At 41.7% G+C, this 18409-nt stretch overlaps 1 protein-coding gene across 1 annotated transcript in view; it reads right to left on the bottom strand.

Annotated features, from left to right (window-relative positions):
- LOC147701850 (CD209 antigen-like protein C) overlaps window positions 1-18409 on the bottom strand; it is a 124185-nt gene that overhangs the window by 22139 nt on the left and 83637 nt on the right. Inside the window, exon 4 of the mRNA XM_086930483.1 lies at window positions 17071-17222. Coding sequence (XP_086786609.1) covers window positions 17071-17222 — 152 coding nt within the window. The remainder of the gene's footprint in view (window positions 1-17070; window positions 17223-18409) is intronic.

Genomic DNA, 18409 nt, shown 5'->3' with positions numbered 1-18409 from the left:
TTCACTATCCTTTTCAATCAAAATAACAGACTAACATGTCCACCACTCAAATTAATTTCATATTTCACTATACTAATTCACCAGTAATCCTTTATGGTTTCCAGGGTAGCGTGCTACTGCCGAAAAAGCACTACAACACCTCATGAGGGGTAGCAAGCGCTATATAAATGCAAACCTTTTTCCCGCTTCTACACCTTTGCTATCCTTCTCAATCCAAATCACTGACTAACAGTCCACTACTCAAATTACTTTAATATTTCACTATACTAATTCACCACTAATACTGTATGGGTTCCGGAGAAGCATGCTACTCGCCGAAAAAGCACTTCTACACCCCACCAGGGGTAGCAAACATTAAGTAAATGCAATTGCAATACAATATAAAGTGTTTTGACAGTCATTTAAGTGAGCATGAAATAATGTGATATCAGCTTAATAATTATGTGGGAGAAGCTGCTGCTGCAGAAACCCATAGTTCATGTGGCCCTGACTTTAAGGGACTTAATCAATTAAGGCTGTTAAGAAGGCTGGTTTATTCATTAACTTTCTGCACCACCACAACACCTTTCACTTTCAGGCAGAGGCTCTGCAAAGTCAGCATCAACCATTCAGGGGCAGATTTTTTGTGAAAGCAGAGTCCATGGGTGGCAGGTAGAAGGCCAGAATGGTTGTATTCATATGCAGAGCCCTAATCCTCTCAACCCGTGGGGCCTCACAATAATGGTCTATGAGACAGAGGAAATGATTGAGATACAGAGTAGGGAGCACTGTATGGGGGCTCATTTTTATGTTTACAAATGGCCAGAGACAGCTTTTTTAGAGAGATACTCCAAAGAAGGGGACAATATAAGTGGTCTCTTTCTTCCTTTTTTTTTTTACAGGGCCATTCTTTAGTGAAGCTGGAACTGCTGCCAGGTGTGTAAGTGGCCACTGCTGGTTATCATTAAGGAAGCAAATGAGGCCAGAATGGGGTCCAGAAGTTTTAGGGACCCACTGCATCACAATTATGACTGTGTACCTTTAAAAATAAGGGCATGGTAGCTTATTTTCCTTTCTAGCAATAGGACCGAGGTGATGGTCCATCATGGTTGGGAAGAGGTAAAAGATTCAGAGGAGATTGCCTGCTACTCAGGCCTGCAGTTATGATTAGTGCAGCAGGTGTGGTTGCATTGGGGGTCCAAGAATATGAGGGGCTTATAACACCCCAATTATAGGGATAAGTATTTGAGATAATACATGTTTTTGTTTGATGCATTTGCTGTGTTATGAATCTCAGTCAGTGTGGTTTATAAGCTATAGAAAAAGTACTCCTGAAATGATCTCATAAGCCCCATCCACTGCACGCAGCCATGTCCCTCCTGCTCCCTCAATCCTTGCCCTAAATTTTGGAGGGGGGCCCGACCTCAAAACATTTTACTTCGGGGGGCTCTGAGGAAAAAACTTTGAAGACCTCTGCGTTAGATAAATTGAGGCGCCCTAAATACGGGTGTGATTGGTGCTCCTATGGATGGGGTCAGTAGAAATGTAAACTTTCCTAGTTGGAATGCCGCTGGTCTGGCTTCAAAATTACACATAGAGGGATGACAGATGTTTATAAATGATTCTGATATTGTGTTTATGTAGGAATCGTGGGCAGTCTCAGAAATTGTTTTTGAAAGGTGTATGTGCTTTACCCTTCCTGCGATTCCTTCTCCAATGGGTCATGCTAAACGGGGCCTATCTGAGTGGTTTAAAGTAAATATTGTAAAACAGTTTTGGTTGCAACGGATTTGGTGCAGGCTTTTGATCTCCAATGGGGGAGTATATTTAGGGGGCTTCTTATGTTGAAGATCTATAACAATACATTTTCAACCAAGAGCTTCTTAAACTCTCTGCGATTTTTTTCGCTCATTGTCTCCTTAGCAATGAGTGAGTTACAGGCTGGTAGACCTTTCAACCTCCTTTTGACTAGAGATTTTAATGCCAAGCTGGGAACTATACCCTCCCTTCTCCCAACTCTTTTTGATCCCATTAATGAGGAAATAGCTCCTGATGCTACAGATCCCAGGGGTCATTATTGTATTCTCTTCTGGTATCTTTTGATTTAGTAAGTGTGGTCTCCATATCTAATACGCCAGGAATTCCAACAATTATTGGGAGGGGAAGTGGGTCGATGATCGTCTTTGCTTTTTCCAGTTGTGGCTCGTATAGGTCGTGCTGTGGGGCGTGGCGGTGAGGCGTTGCGGGGGAGGGGCAGGAAGGGGGGGTTAGCAAACACAGACAAACGACGGAAAGGAGGAATTAAATAATGACTTCCCTCCTTTTCATCGTATGTCCATGTTTGCTACCCCCCCACTCTGCCCCACCTCCCTGCAGAATACCCTATACGAGGTTTTACCTCTTGGTACCTTTAACTTAGGATTTTGGGAGGTGAAGTTATTGCCACAATTTATAGTGACCACAAAATTCTAGTTCTTCAAAATAAATTCCCCTTGAAGCACCAGTAAACTACTGCAGGGAGCAGCCAGCGTTTAACTACCAAGTATGCTGGACGCAGGTTGGTCTGGCCCTCAGCTGACATGAAGCAAGTTATGAGCTAGATAGCCAGCAGTAGTGCAGATATGATGATGTCCTGCCTCCTGGATGCCAGAAGCCCCAATGTTGTTTTACGCAGCTTTGTCAAACTAATGTCCCGTATAAATGATTTGCTCCTTAAGCCTGCTGGAAGAGTCCACCCCCATGGCAAATCCTGTTTCGACAAAGACTGTATAGTGGCAAATGATAATTATGTTCAACCTCAAAGCAAAATCCCAGGAACCAGGGTGCAGTATCGTCCTGTAAAAAGGCATAAGCCTTATCCTTGAAAAAAAGGAAGTCAGCCCTAAAGGATGAGGAGTGGGAGACCATCACAGTTGCCTGCCAGATTAAAGATCCCCAAACATTCTGGAAGGTGATCCAGGCAGGTCTAGACCTTGGGCCATCCTCAGATAAAGTCACTGTCCATGTTGCCTCTGATGCCTGGACTGAGCATTTTTCTGGCATCTCCGACGCCAGTGCTGTAACACCAGAGGAGGATCAGGTTGAATGCGCAGCATGTGCGGGCTAGATCTTCACTGAAGAAGTTCTGCAAGCAATCGATAATGAGTCCTTAAAGAAGGCACTAGACCTGGAGGGAATCCCTCTATATTTACTTAACGATGACCCTGGGCACTGGTGCCTGTTTCTTACTAGCATTTTACACTTTATCTGGTGGGTGAGAGCCTCGCCCTCTTGGGGTACGTCCCTAGTCAATCATAGCTTAAAAAGTTTAATGCCCATGACCCACAGTGCTATTGCCCAATATCTTTACTCAACTCTACCACCAAAATTATTGGTAGAGTCATTTTGGAGCAACTTATTTCATGGACAAATGAGAATAATACTCTTTCCAAGGTGCAATACATTTTTTGGAAGGGATTTGGGACAATCGAACAGTGCCTTCATTTACATCATCTTGTGGCCAAATATAAATATGTCAAGGGCACTTCGATTCACCTTGCATTCATGGTGCCAGTCAAGTCACCCCATCCTAGATTCCCCTGTGTATTTAGGTTTAAAAACTGTATAGGTGTGTTAGGTGTCCCTAGGTGTCTGGAGAGCTAGGGTTAAAAAACTACAGCTAGATACTTTGCAAAAAAAGGGTAATTTTTCACTGTGAAAATGTGGTGTGTCCATGTTGCGTTTTGGGTGTTTCCTGTTGCGGGCACTAGTGCTACTCATACAAGTGAGCTACCATTTTTCTCTGAAGACTTTGGGGAATGCAGGCTGGGTGGAATTTTGTGGATCCATGCAGATTCCAGAATTTTCCTCCACAGAAATGTGAGGAAAATGTGTTTTTTTGAGAAATGTTTTAAGTTTGCAAGGGATTCTGGGTAACAGAACCTGATGAGAGCCTGTCAAGTCACCCCATCCTGGATTCCCCTGGGTGTCTAGTTTTCAAAAATGTATAGGTTTTCTTGGTTTCCCTAGGTGCCGGCAGAGCTAGGGTTCAAAATCTACAGCTAGGCACATTGCAAAAAAGGGTAATTTTTCACTGTGAAAATGTGGTGTGTCCAGGTTGCGTTTTGCGCTGTTTCCTGTTCGGGGCACTAGGCTTTACCACACAAGTGAGGTACCATTTTTCTTGGAAGACTTGAAAAGAAATGAAATGAAATGAGATTTGTAAAGCGCGGACTAAGCCCAAGGGCATCAAGGCGCTGAAACGCGGGGTGGATAGAACTTTGTGATCCAAGCAGATTCCAGAACTTTCCACCACAGAAATGTGAGGAAAATGTGTTTTTTTGACAATTTTTAAGGTTTGCAAGGGATTCTGGGTAACAGAACCTGCTGAATGACACTCCAGTCACCCCATCCTGGATTCCCATGGGTGTCTAGTATTCACAAATGTATCGGTTTGCTAGGTGTCCAGGGTTGCCGTCAGAGCTAGGGTTCAAATACTACAGCTAGGCACTTTGCGAAAAAAGGATAGTTTCTCATTGTGAAAATGTGGTGTGTCCACGTTGCGTTTTGAGCCGTTTCCTTTCGTGAACACTAGGCCTATCCACACAAGTGAGGTACCATTTTTATGGGAGACTTAGGGTATCACAGAATTGTAGAGCAACTGTTATTACCTATTGACTTTCGATGAATTTCTGCCTTCCAAATGAAAGACACTGTATAAAAATAAGTCATTTTGAAAAAATGACCTCTAATTCTCATGCTTGTATGGGTATTCCCAATTTTGTGAATGTGCAAATATCTACTATTTCTAAAATCTATATTTTGTTCCCATTTCAGAAATGGATAGGTGTCTTTCATACTGATTTGTCCATGTATACATTTTCCCAGAATAATTGCTATATACCCGGTACATCATATTAAACCATTGCAAATCACTGCTCAGTTATTGGCTCTGGGTTCGTCGGGTTCTTGGTGAACCTAAAAGTCCTATATATCCCCACAACCAGAAAGGTCCACCAGATGTAACAGTATATTGCTTTCAAACAGTTGTCATAATTAGAAGAAGTTACAGGTGAAAATGTTGACTCAAATAGCTGGTTTTTTTCAAATAATTTTCAATTTTTCCTATTTTTAACTGTTAGTTTCTATAAAGAAACCTTGAAGGATCTACATAAATGACCCCTTGCTAAATTCAGAATTTTGTCTACTTATATAAAATGTATAGCTTTCAAGAATCAATTATCGCTTTTACACCCATTTTTACCATTGACTGAAAGCACAAAAAATAGCAAAAATAGGCTATGTCCTAGAAAAATGCCAAAACTGTGTAAAAAATGTTGGTTTTCTGACAAAGGTCTGCTTGTCCCTGAATGCTGTGAAGATGGTGATTTCAGCACCACAACCCCCTTTTTATACCATTTGCAGGAAAAAAAGACGCTTACATCTGTAGCCATTTATTTCCAATTCCCCCCCCCCCAAAAAAAGATTTGCTGAATTCTGGCTAATTTCTGGGTCCGCTCCAGGGGAATCCACAAATCCTTAGTACCTTCAGAATCCCCATGATGTTGGAAAAAAAGGACGTAAATTTGGCATGGATACCTTATGTGGTCAATAGGTTACTGGGGCCTAAGTACCCCAAATATAAAAACAGCACAGGGAGGGGAGGTGGGGGGTGGGGGGGTTGGAGGCCTACCAACAAAGGGGTTAAGTGTGCGAGTTATGCTATAAAACATCATTTCCCAGAGAGCAGTCTGGCCACTGCAAACTATCTATCTATCTATCTATCTATCTATCTATCTATCTATCTATCTATCTATCTATCTATCTATCTATCTATCTATCTATCTATCTATCTATCTATCTATCTATCTATCTATCTATCATCACACTCAATTGGTTGATGCATCTATATTTGTAATTCTATCTCTTTGCAACTCTATCTCTTTGCAACTCTGTCTTTGCAACCTAACTATCGATCAATCTATATATGTTTGCAACCCCAGCTATATATTCCACACTACCTAAATATCTATCTATGCAACAATATCCATCCATGGAAAACAATTTATCTACACAACCCTTGCTATCTAGTTGTCTTTGCAAGCCTCTCTATGTACCTCTGTTTTCAGACTTCTCTATCTATTTGTAATAAAGATGTACAAAAACATTGCAACAAAGCAATAGGTAAGGCAAGAGGCTGGCAGCCAACACCATACCGATGGGCTTTTTTATGAGGCTGGCAGCTAATACCATACCAATCGGCTTTTTTATGAAGCTGGCAGCCAACACCATACTGATGGGCTTTTTCAGGTCTCTTCATTTTTGATTTTACTAGTTACTTATAGGGGTTTGCAGCCAGACTTCATCCATTAGTCTGTTGTTGAGTCAATCACAGTTTTCTTCCACATACTTTGGCATGCATCATGAGGCAGTGTGTGAGCCCACTTCAGCCATTGGCTGATTTCACTTTAAGTTGTGGTATGCTTTTTCCATAAAGAGAGCATCCACACCCAAAGAGGGTCCCCTTAATGTCAGGGACTACTATGGTTCTTAGTAAAAGACCCCTATTGTGCATTGGTCGCTCTGAGCAGAAGGGTCACTTGAAATCCTTACCAGAATCCCTCAGCTGATTGTTGCCTTCTCTTTCTACTAGTAAAATCATTGTAATCTGGCTCCTTGGCAGTGCAGCATTAGAAATCGCAAGGCCAAGAGGAAGCCAGGGTGAGACTAGAGTTGCTTTGGGTCGAAACTCTATGGTGCTTTGCTGTGTTAAAGTCAGTGTGAGCAATGGCAGGGCCAATCAGCATAGCCAGGAGAAAAGTATGCCCTAATAAGGGTCTTTCTGCTTCACTGGGTAATACTATAATCCTAGATACAGGATATACATGAAAATGATTTAAGGTATGGGACTGAAACGCACAACACAAGTAAAACTATTGTGCAATACTACCACCAAGTGAGTGAGACTCTGCTCCAAGACATAAAACATCCAAACAGTAGCTGAAATTTTGCACAAAAGCATGACATTACATTGTGAGAAACTGTGTATCAATGTATGAGATTCATTCCAACAAAATGATTGAGACTGTGCTTCTAGATCTAAGAGTGACACTCAGTCAGTGACAATTTGTGCTTGTACATGGGTATTTGTACAGAGTAAGCTTAGCCGAGGCAAAGGATCACTGTGCAGGGTGAAAAATACAATCAGTGAATGCTAACAAGAAGGAGGGGAGACGCAACTGTTGCATTCTAAGAGAGGACAGGGACCATCTAATGCTTTGAGATACTGCTTCAAGAAGTGAGACCCCTGTCCAGCGACAGACTGTGCTTCTAAATGAAGGACTAGAAAATAAAGAAAGGCGAGACAACTTTAAGGCATGAGGGTCACACCCTGAGAATAACTCCCTATAACTTAGGCTGCACTTTTCTTTTATGTAGGTTCTCTATCCCTTGTAAACAATGCCGAGTGTTATCATCTGGCGAGTGCGGGTTTGCTCTGGGATCCCTTGCCGTCTGGTCCAGGTCAGCTCCATGAGCTCTTACACTGTCCAACCCTTGCAATGTGTGCCTTTAGATGGAGAATTAGTATTACCAGAAACTTAATGCAAATGATGATTAGACATGACATTTTCTTAACTGTAACATGATTCCATGTAAATGGATATTTAAGTAGCTAGCTCATGAAAATATTTTAAAAGGCTGTAACACTAAACTCGCAGCCATGAAGCATGATTAGTGCATTGGAACTGTAATGCAAAGTCCAGAGTACAATCTCAAAGCTTTCCACACTGGAGATAATGGTAGAACTGTTAAAGTGCAAAGATAATTCTGGCTTTCTATACTTAATAGAGATCCTCTTCTTACTTTAGTGGGAATGTCCTGAGTGGATACTTCCTGTCACTGAGCTTCTTTAGTCACGATTTAAGGCAATAGAGTTCCAGCAGCAACTGCACAAAGTGTTATTGATGTTCAGGGCAGTTTCTTCAGTTTGAAGAAGGCATCACTCTTATTAATGTTAACATGTGGGATCTTGCTCCTGTTTTGTTCAAGTGGACACAAGGGGAGTTGTTTAGACTTAAGTGGTACTTACATACTGGCCAACTCACTCTGTTTAGAGCCTGTGAAGGACCGGGTTTACATCAGCAGATTCTTTGCTGGCTGCGCCTGATGTGGCGGCGCATTGACCAAAGACCCACCATGTCCAGTGACTGTCCCTATCCCATCCTATTGCAGGTGGGGCAACAATACTCATATGATGAATGGCGGACACGGGCAAGGTAAATGAAGACTGGCTTATATGTCTGAGACATTTGTTTTTCTTTAGAGTAGACAAAATGCCAGTTTTGGAGTTTGTTTTGTCCAAACAAAATAGTTTGCTGACTGTTCAAGTTAAATGTGGCACCCATTCGTAAAAACTACAACAGGACCCCTCTGCAGCTTTTGGAATTTATTCTCTGTAGCTGTTCTGTGATGCAGCCAGACCATACACTTTTAAGTGCATTATAACCTAGCGGTAAATGCTAACTTTGGAATGGCTGCATGGAAACATGTCGTGTTTGGTGTCAAACACTTTGGAATCCTACCCCCGCCAGTCCTGGCAGCGGGGGTAGAATTCCACCCTTCGAGAGGGAGAAGACTTGTGCACACTTACCTGAATGCTAATAGTTTAAAGAGCCCCAGCATCACAAAATGGATGCTGCCGCCACAGACACGAGTCTGACCTCCTGCTGCTTGACGAAACTCTGGCAGGTTTCCTGTCACAGGGAGGTTTAACCACCTCCCCAGACAGGCTTTAGTGTATTGGGGCCGGGTGGGTGCATTCAGTGAATGCTTTTCAGAGAGGGCTGTGGTCCCACTTAGGGGCCCATTAGGATGGTGCGCGGATTGCCCCAGCCAGGCTGGCGGTAGCCACCACCAGCCTGGACGAAACTATGCAACATATATCCCGGAACCTCAACATTCTATTTTGACCATAAGAAGGAAGAATCTCCCTTGGGGTCAAGGAGTGACTCCCCTGTTTAAACAGGCACCAAAGAAGCATCTTGCCAGTCTGCATTTCCAAGGCTCCCTCCGGATCCCAATGGATTTGCGACACAGGACATAGTCTTCCAGATATCTGAGGCCGACCGGAGATCCCAGCAAAGCTGAGACCCACAGCCATCATGATAGACGTGGGACAAGAACTCCTGGACACCGTGCACATTTGCAAGTGCATCAACTTCCCAGGCTTTCCCAAAGTTGTGCATTGGGCTACTCGTAGCCAAAGCCCTGAGCACCAATTGCACTGAAGATTGTGGGCCTACACTCCACGAGTATTCCATGGGCCTGCCTCTAGCATTCCCACTCAAGGCTCTTTCGCGATCCCTGGTCCGTCAACTGATGGATCCCCACAAAGGTAACTCTTCTTTTTCTTGGGCTTCCCTGGTTGCTCCAGATGTGCCCTGTCTCCCCCCCAAAGGGTGAGTCCCTCAGACCTAGCTAGTCTGCACCAAAGCCAATCTCTGCTTTCTGCATGGGTTGCTGTTGTCAAGGCTTGTTGGGTCCCATCCGGAATCCGACACTGCAGCACTCAAACATCCTTTGTGGGACAGCTTGAATCCAGTTCCTGGTTGTCGTCAACACCTCCTGGTCCTCGTGGCTGAAGAGTCAAGCTTCACCTTCTTCACCTGAAATCACCCGACATCGGTTGGCATCATCTCCTTGCCTTCCTGGTCACTGGCTAGTGACCCAGACTCTGTCCCCTCAGCTTTCAGGCTCTTCTCAACTCGGATCCAGGCTTAGATCCATCAGGACACTTTCGACTTGGTCGCCTGCAGCACTTGTTCGCAGCTCGCCTTTGAAAACCACAACAAAACCCGACATCAAAACACACCTATGCACCCGGCTTCCCTGGGTATTGACTCTAGAATTGCCTAGTTCTGAAGGGGTTTGTCCCAAGTCCTCTTCTAAGTTTCCTTCCTTTGTAATTTTCCAACCGCGACTTTCTCCATAGAAGTAAATGGTGATTCGCGGCTGTGTTTAGACACTGGACGCGTCACCCAGGGGCCCCCTGTGTCACTACCTTGGGTGGTTCGTGGTGGCCCCAGCGGTTCTACAGGATCTAGGCCTTGTACCTATTTCAGTCGTAGTTCATATACCACTTTCTTAGTATATGGTTTGTGAGGCCCCTAAGGCTAAACGTATACTGTGCTAATTAACTGTGTGCTAAATAAGTTGGATCACTGACGTGATATCGAATACACAAATATAGAATTACCAAAATATCAAGGAAAAAATATAGAATGCAAAAATATCGAATTTCTATCTCCAAACAGGTAAGTACAAAAATATTGAATCAAAAACATCGTTTTAAAAATATAGTTAGTCAAAATATAAATTTTTTAAAAATGTCTTAATGAAATAATACATATAATTAACTAAAACCTACTCAGAAATACTTAAATAACCTTAAAATTATTAAATAATTAATTTAAGTTATGAAAAAAACATACAATTAAATATTTTGATACATATATAACAGTTGCGATGTGTGAAACTGGATACATTGTAACTGGGAAACATCCGACCCTGTGATGCACCGCTGTCACGGTGTCCCGGTGCCTTGTTGGAGGATGCCAAAATGGATATATATATATATATATATATATATATATATATATATATATATATATATATATATATATATATATATATATATATATATATATATATATATATATATATATATATATATAACACAGCACTCTACTATATGGCAGGAAAATATTGTAAAGTACATGAGGTACATTGATGATATTTTTATCATCTGGAGAGGGAGCAAAGAAGAGGCGGAGAGTTTTGTTAATGCTATCAATGTCAATGATTCCAACCTCATTTTTAGTGCTGATATCAGCAAAACCGACATCAGCTTCCTAGATGTGCAAGTGAGCATAGTCAATGGTATTATAACAACAAGCCTGTACAGAAAGAGCACAGCAGGCAACACTATATTGCAAGCTCATAGCTTTCACCCGGGTCATACTATCAGATCCATCCCCTATGGGGAGTTCCTTAGAATACACAGGACGTGTAGTTCACTAGAACAAAGGGATTTCCATCAATTGGAAGCTATGAGAAGGTTGGAAGCTAGGGGTTACAAGTCCAGTGCCCTCAGAATAGCGATGAATAATGCCAATAAACTAGACAGAACAAGTCTCCTGCAGGCCCCGTCCAACATTATCTCCACAGTTGAAAACCATGAAGACAAGAGCAATGCCTTAAGATTGATAACTGGTTTCAGTCGGCAGGCAAGTCAGATTTCCAAATTAATCAGAGGGCAGTGGTCAGTTATACTTACTGACCCTGTTTTGAAAGAGATTATGCCCAACAAACCAGAAGTGACCTACAGACGGGCGTATAGCATGAGAAATGCTTTAGTCTCCAGTTCACCTGAAACAGCAAAAAAGGAAGATTGGTTGTCACCTCGGAAGGGTTTCTTCCGATGTATATCGTGTAGAGCGTGCAAATTTGGCACCAACACAAGATCATACACGACACCATTTGATGACAAACCCATCAACATAAAGGCCCACTATACTTGCAAAACTGAGTTAGCAGTATATGTACTCACGTGCTCGTGTAATCTGAGATACGTTGGTAGCACGAAACTACCTGTGCACCAACGTATCCTACAGCACCTGAGGGCAATAGTGAACTGTGACAAAAGTTATCCAGTAGCCCGCCATTTCGATCAATTTCACAATAGAAATCTATCCCATCTGAGCTATTTTGTAATAGATGCGGTTAGAACCAGCAGGAAAGGTGGGGACTATGAAAAACAATTAAGACAGATGGAGTCCCTGTACATAGTTCGCCTCAATACCAAGATCCCGGGAGGTTTGAACATGGAGAAGATTTGAGCACCTTTCTTTAAATCATGAAATTTGTGTCACGTTGTTATATCATTTGGGCTAATCAACATATTCAGTCCGGCTGCCCCTCTTGTATAGCTTTAGACATCTTTTTTGCTGAATGTTAGTTTCTTTTCTCTTTTCCCTACTTACCACTGTGACCACTGACAGCTGATTACTCCATTTTATTGTCACTCCATAGGGAAGTCGACAGTCTGTGGCAGGGACTGATGGCTTCACCATGTGAAAAATTGTACATACCATCCTGTTTCACAAGTGAGCAAAAATGGAATGTTATGCGTTAGCATATTTTATTGTAACTGAAACGGTTTAGTTAATTAGTTTTGTTTCCTATACCCCCTGATGTCTTCCTGCCTATCTAAGTAGGACATCTCAGCACTCCCTCACCTTTAACAATTTTATTTGAATTCTTGAAAGCGGTATAGTAATACATCATTTTCAACTTGTCGTATATCCATTATGCCCAAGCATTGATCCCCAATTTCAATTGCATAACCCAGTGAAATGAATGTAATAACAGAAGTCATGACATGCCGAGTATTGCTGATGTGATAACCAATGGAATCTCTATTTCTTAAATTTCTTTAAAAGAATGACAACTGTGAAAAAAGGCACAGGTAACATATTGGAAGGAATTGATTTTAAAATTGTGTACATAAATGAAATGATAATATTTGTTGTAATCGTATTTGTACGGATAATATGTTGCGTATTTGCACGAAAAAAATCTTGCGTATTTGCACATGTATCATTTGCACAGTTATAGTATCTATGCACTTGCACTTTGGATCAGATTTTTCCTTTCATTCATGTGCCCTTGTCGTCAATAGTAATCGATGATTCCAACGAATTGCTATCACATCAATCACTGAATAACAATGTCTTGTTCTGTTTGTATATAACTTTGTACCATTCCAAAATGGCCAAACTAATTGCAAGGTATACCAGCAATGGGTCCTTATTATAGTCCTCTTTTTATTTCACTGGACTGCATGAGGAGGTTTTGGCGCGATGTACCAATTAACAAATGTATTATTTAAATGAATTGTGAACCGCTTACCCGCTGACAGTGAGCAAGGGCGTTCACGCCCGAAACGCGTCTGTTTGGCAGTGTGTTGCACCTCTGCACTTTAAATGCAATAAAGGAAGAAGAATATCCTAAGTAAGTCTGGCTGTGGATTTATTCACCTGTGTCTGCGCACTGGGTTTGGTGCGAAGGCGTCGCACAAACTTTCCGGTTGGAATTCATATATATATATATATATATATATATATACATATATATATATATATATATATATATATATATATATATATATATATATAAACATATACAACATTTTTATATACAATATTTTTACTGTAGGATAACGGGAGGGTAACATTTACTATTACCACTCCAGTGTGTGCAACAGTAGAGGAAACGTTACATAGCGTAGTGGTAAAAATTACTATTCCCACTCCAGAGAGTGCAAGAGTAGGTAAAGCGTTGGATAGCGAGAGGGTAAAAATTACTATTCCCACTCCAGAGAGTGCAACAGTAGGGAAAGCATTGGATAGCGGGAGGGTAAAAATTACTACTCCCACTCCAGAGAGTGCAACAGTATGAAAGAGTTGGATAGCGTAGGGGTAAAAATTACTATTCCCACTCCATTATGTGCAACAGTAGGGAAAGCGTTGGATAGCGTAGGGGTAAAAATTACTATTCCCACTCTAGTGAATTTAACAGTAGGGAAAGTAATGATTTAATATATTAATCCATACTAATATAATAAAGAGAGAGACCAAACCTTTAAAGCGGGTAAGCTCCGGAACCACAGCGCCAACCGGAGCTCCGCATGCAGCATTGGAAAGGTGAGGCAAGGCAGATGGACATAGGCTATACACCGGCGCAACTTATACTTTTGTGGGGACAAAGCATGTTTTGTGACAAAGTAGTCCGCTGGAAGTAGCACTGGCTCTGAGGTGGGCGTGTGCGTACGTTTGGAGCGTGTGAATACCGTTCTTTCGCTGCGGATTAGTACGCCGTCGGGTGACGTTTGGAGTGTGTGAATAGCATCCTATTGTGGTGGCTGAATAGCGGCGTGTGGCTTCTCAGTGCATCACGCCGTGTTGTGGATGCAGAACGTGGGCACGATGTGCACGGCAGGACGGCAAGAGGCACATATCGCTGGACTTTAGAGCAGGTACACACGTGTTGGCGCATGCACATATCGCTGGGGGGCATTCTAATTACAGACAGGACGGCAAGAAGCACATATCGCTGGGGCGCATTCTAATTGCAGACATGTTTGTCATACCCGGACAATGTCGGTACGGGCCACTAGTGTATAACTAAAAATAAATTAAATATCAATACCAATAAAATATTAATTACAATTAATTGCCAATTTAATATTATGTACTAATTAATCAATTATAAATACAAATAAATATTAGTTGTTAAAATTAATTACCTATTCATAATTAATTAACAACTAATTAATTTTCAATAACAAAAACAAATTAATAATAAAATGTAATACCAATTAATAATTAATTAACAGTAAATTAATTAACAATACACATTTATTATTTTTAAGATGTAATTAATTACAATTACATTACTTCACACCCTATTCCCCTATAAACCCACAATCCACTACAGAAAATAAATTAATACAATTATCGTAATTACAAATTAATACATTCATACAAATTTATTACCTAATAAAAATTAATGAACAATTAATTCAAAATGAATACTAATACATAAATATAAATATGTATTTAAATACAATTACATTACTTTCCACCCTATTCCCCTATAAACCCACAACCCGCTACAGAACTAAAACACAAAATTAAATTAAAAATAATTAGTAATTTCTAAAAATGTATATTTAATCCAATATAATTAAATTACTTCCCACCCTATTCCCCTATAAACCCACAACCCACTACAGAATTAAATTACGCAAAAATTAAATAACATAAAATTCATTACTTAAAATAAATTACAAAAATAATATACACTTTTCTCACATATACTAACATACAAAACACTTTAAAAGTTATATATTAAAAATTCGATATATTTTAATACCCATATTATATACTTCGATATTTTGACTTTCAATATTTTAAAAAATCGATATTATAATTCTTACCTTCAATTCGATATTTTTGACCACTATATTCTGTCCATTCGATATTTTGTCCATTCTATATTTTGACTTCGATATTTTGGCAATTCTATATTTTGAATTTGATAATTTGTCTTGTTACCATTTTATATATATACCAGATGTAGTTCTCCTTTCATTTGGTCATTCGCAAGATTATAGACTGGTAAAACAAGCTGCTTTACATTCCTTCAAGACTTAGCCTGAAGGCTGCTCTCCACAGCTACCACTAGGATAGCTTTCTATAAGATTGTCTTTAACCTACCATCAATAAGGGGTCGTTTGGATGGGTGCAAGGTGCCCACTAGAATAGTGCAAAGCATATGCCAGACCAACTTCTCACAAAAAGTGTCCTGTTTACTTTCTGTTGATGTTGAGTGTCAAGATGGAGAGCTTGATCACGGCATAGAGGGGAGTTGAGAACGTGCCTTTGATATTGCTGGACAGGAAGAGATGAAGACAGAATTCTCCCTTTTAAAAGGCTTTTGAAAGAGGAAAAAGATTGAGAACATAAATGTAAACATAAAATCTGAAGGCAGGTGGAGTTTGGACTGCTACTTCAGAAATACCATAATTTGCTCTTCTCAGATGGCCTAGGCAAGAAGATTTGTAAATGCATTGAGGAAGTTCTGGCCCATATTACATACATGGAGTTCTGTCCTTGTTTGCACTTAAGCGCACCTTTAAGCAGACACACCAGGTGCAAACAGGGAGGTGCGTCCTATTAAAACAAATACGCTGCCCCTCAGGGCATCCACAAACTCACACTACCCATAGCGCATTGCATTCAGTTAAATACAGAGCAGCTGCTTCAAAGCTGCTTCATGTTTCTCTGTGCAGGCAGCAGTCCACCTTCACTTAAAAGAGTGGCTAGAGATGTCCCTGCAGGAAGTGCAGTAAGTAACTGCACCTGCCTCTGGGTAAATGTTGGTGGAGTCTATGGGACCGCATTTCACCCTTCAAGAGGGCTACCTTTAGGGGGCGTACTGACAGTGCACTACCTTTTTGTGGCGCACTGCAACCCTCCTCCTATGAGCATCTTTGCCTCTGGGCCTGAGTCAGTAATACGACTAGGGTGCAAAGGCAAAGTAATTCCCTCAGTTGCAAAATGAGGGCATGTCCTCTCAGTGTGTCGCCGGTGCTACATGCGAGTCAGAGCTACCGGTATTAACTAAAGGGGTAAACAAGCATTTGTGGCCCCTTCAGTAATACCACCAAGCTCCAGGGGGGAAAAACACAAGCGCACACCCCACTGCGCTTGTGATACAAAAGATAGCTTGAAGTCAAAAGGGTGGCAGAGGCCGATGTTTGTTGGTAAAATATTCTGCACAGTTAGAGGTTGGATTGACTAAGGGATTGGGTGTTAGAGATCCTAGAGATGGGGGCTGTGAAGTTGCTTTTGGCATAGAAAAGGTTACCTTAATGATAAGTTTCCAGCGAGAACTGAATGGAAGGCAGATGGTCGGGCAAATGATGCTCACCTCTTAGGTCGTCTTACTTGGTGCTGGTGTGGGTGCATTCGTGCATTAATGGAGTGAACAATGATGAGGCTGCTGGAAAGCCAATGGCTCAGTGTAGTGAGTATTTGCTTTTTTGTGATTGAAGACCGGAATTAACCCCTCCCATGCTCATGACGGAGCCGCTCCGTCATGAGCATCGGCTGAGATGTGCTCATGACGGAGCGGTTCCGTCATGGCCCTGCCGCCGCGTCTGAGCGGCGCTGATTTCGCGCCTGCGCGGCGCGTTCTGTTGAGCGGGCGGGGCCATGAAGGAACCGCTCCGTCACGAGCACAGCTCAACCGCCGCTCGCCCCCCCCGCTCCCCCTAGCGCTGCGGCGGAATTGCCGCCGCAGCGAAGGGGTTAAAAGCGAGTTTGAAATTGATCATTTGTTGTTCTGTGTGTGAAGTGAAGGCTGGAGATGAAGCATGTTGTGGGGAAGCAAAAACAGTGATAGACAAACTTTTCATCACAATGTACAGCTCATAGTAATTCTAGAAACCGGTGTCCATACTCTAGGCTTAAATACGTTTTCCTTTACCTCTTCTTTAGCGTTTTTAACAACCACAAGGAGTGAACTCATATTTTTACAGTTGTTTCGGCTGTTTATCCAGTTCAACTGTTGCGCGGAAAGTAAATAACAATTTCCAGCGTAGAAGATCCAATTTTTGTCACAGTAGCTGCAGCTCAACTCTGTCAACAGGAAAGAAAAAAATGGACTGAGAAATTCTTACAATTGAGAAGAATGTATTTAATGTTGCCTGCATTCTCAAGCAAGAGGGGGCCAAAAGGTGAATAAGACAAATTAGCAACGACAATCATTACCACTACTTCATGTTTTGGTCAGCACAGGTAAGTAAGCGCATGGGCTCGAAGCAATGTGTTGCCTTTTTCAAGGCCACCGTTTTGTTCTCGTTAAAAAAGGTATTTCAGATGCTCAAGACTGAGATGACATTTTAGTTCTCATTTTAACATTGGGGATGCAGAAATCCAACCAAAAGTTGCACTTGATCACGATCCATCTCATGTAATGCTTCTCTGAAGTCAGATTGTAAATCGAACCGATAATCTTCAACACACTGAAATTTAAAAGAGGGACGTTGAATGTCAATGTACCAAGACCTCCCGGAATGCACGAATGAACAATAGAATAAAAACAATGGAACATGGAACAAGTCACGAATAAAAAGCAAAAGAACCTGATTTAAATCCGTAGATGTCCCTTCTTCTCACCTCCTGCTTCCCCACCAAATGTAAATTGAAAAATGGCTGCGCTTTTGCCGGTGGACCTCAGCTTGGTCGTTTTTATGAAACACTTTGCTGAAGACAGATCTGCCACATGGCTGTCAGCTGAATAGCTTGTGAAGATCAGGGCCCTTATTTATGAGGCCTTGCGTCAGTTTTGCGCCGCCGGTGCGTCACTTTTTGTGACGCACCAGCGGCGTAAAATATGCGCCTTGTTGCGCCATATTTAAAAAGTGACGCATCTAGGTAGATGCGTCACTTTTTAAACCCCTGTGCCACATTATACCTGCGTCAGGTATAATGTATGCAGAGGGGGCGTTCCCCTGTAAAAAGCCTCGTAATAGTGACGCAGTGAAATCTATGAGATTTCACTGCGTCACTTTTAGGATGCTGTTGCGTCAAAATCTTGCGCCTGCCTCACAGCAGGCGTAAGACTGACACAAGCCCTTTCACATGGAGCTTTCCCCATGTGAAAGGACGCATTGCTGGAGTTGCGTCACTTTTGTGACACACTCCAGCAATGCGTCACTTTTGCGCTTACAGATACGTCAGAAATACTGACGTATCTGTAAGTCCTTGCGACATGATGCGTCATACATTAAATATGACGCATCATTGGTGTCGCAAGGAGTGTG

Source organism: Lissotriton vulgaris, chromosome 7, assembly GCF_964263255.1.
Source record: "Lissotriton vulgaris chromosome 7, aLisVul1.2, whole genome shotgun sequence".
NCBI lineage: Eukaryota > Metazoa > Chordata > Amphibia > Caudata > Salamandridae > Lissotriton > Lissotriton vulgaris.
This window is presented reverse-complemented; position numbering and strand designations above follow the sequence as displayed.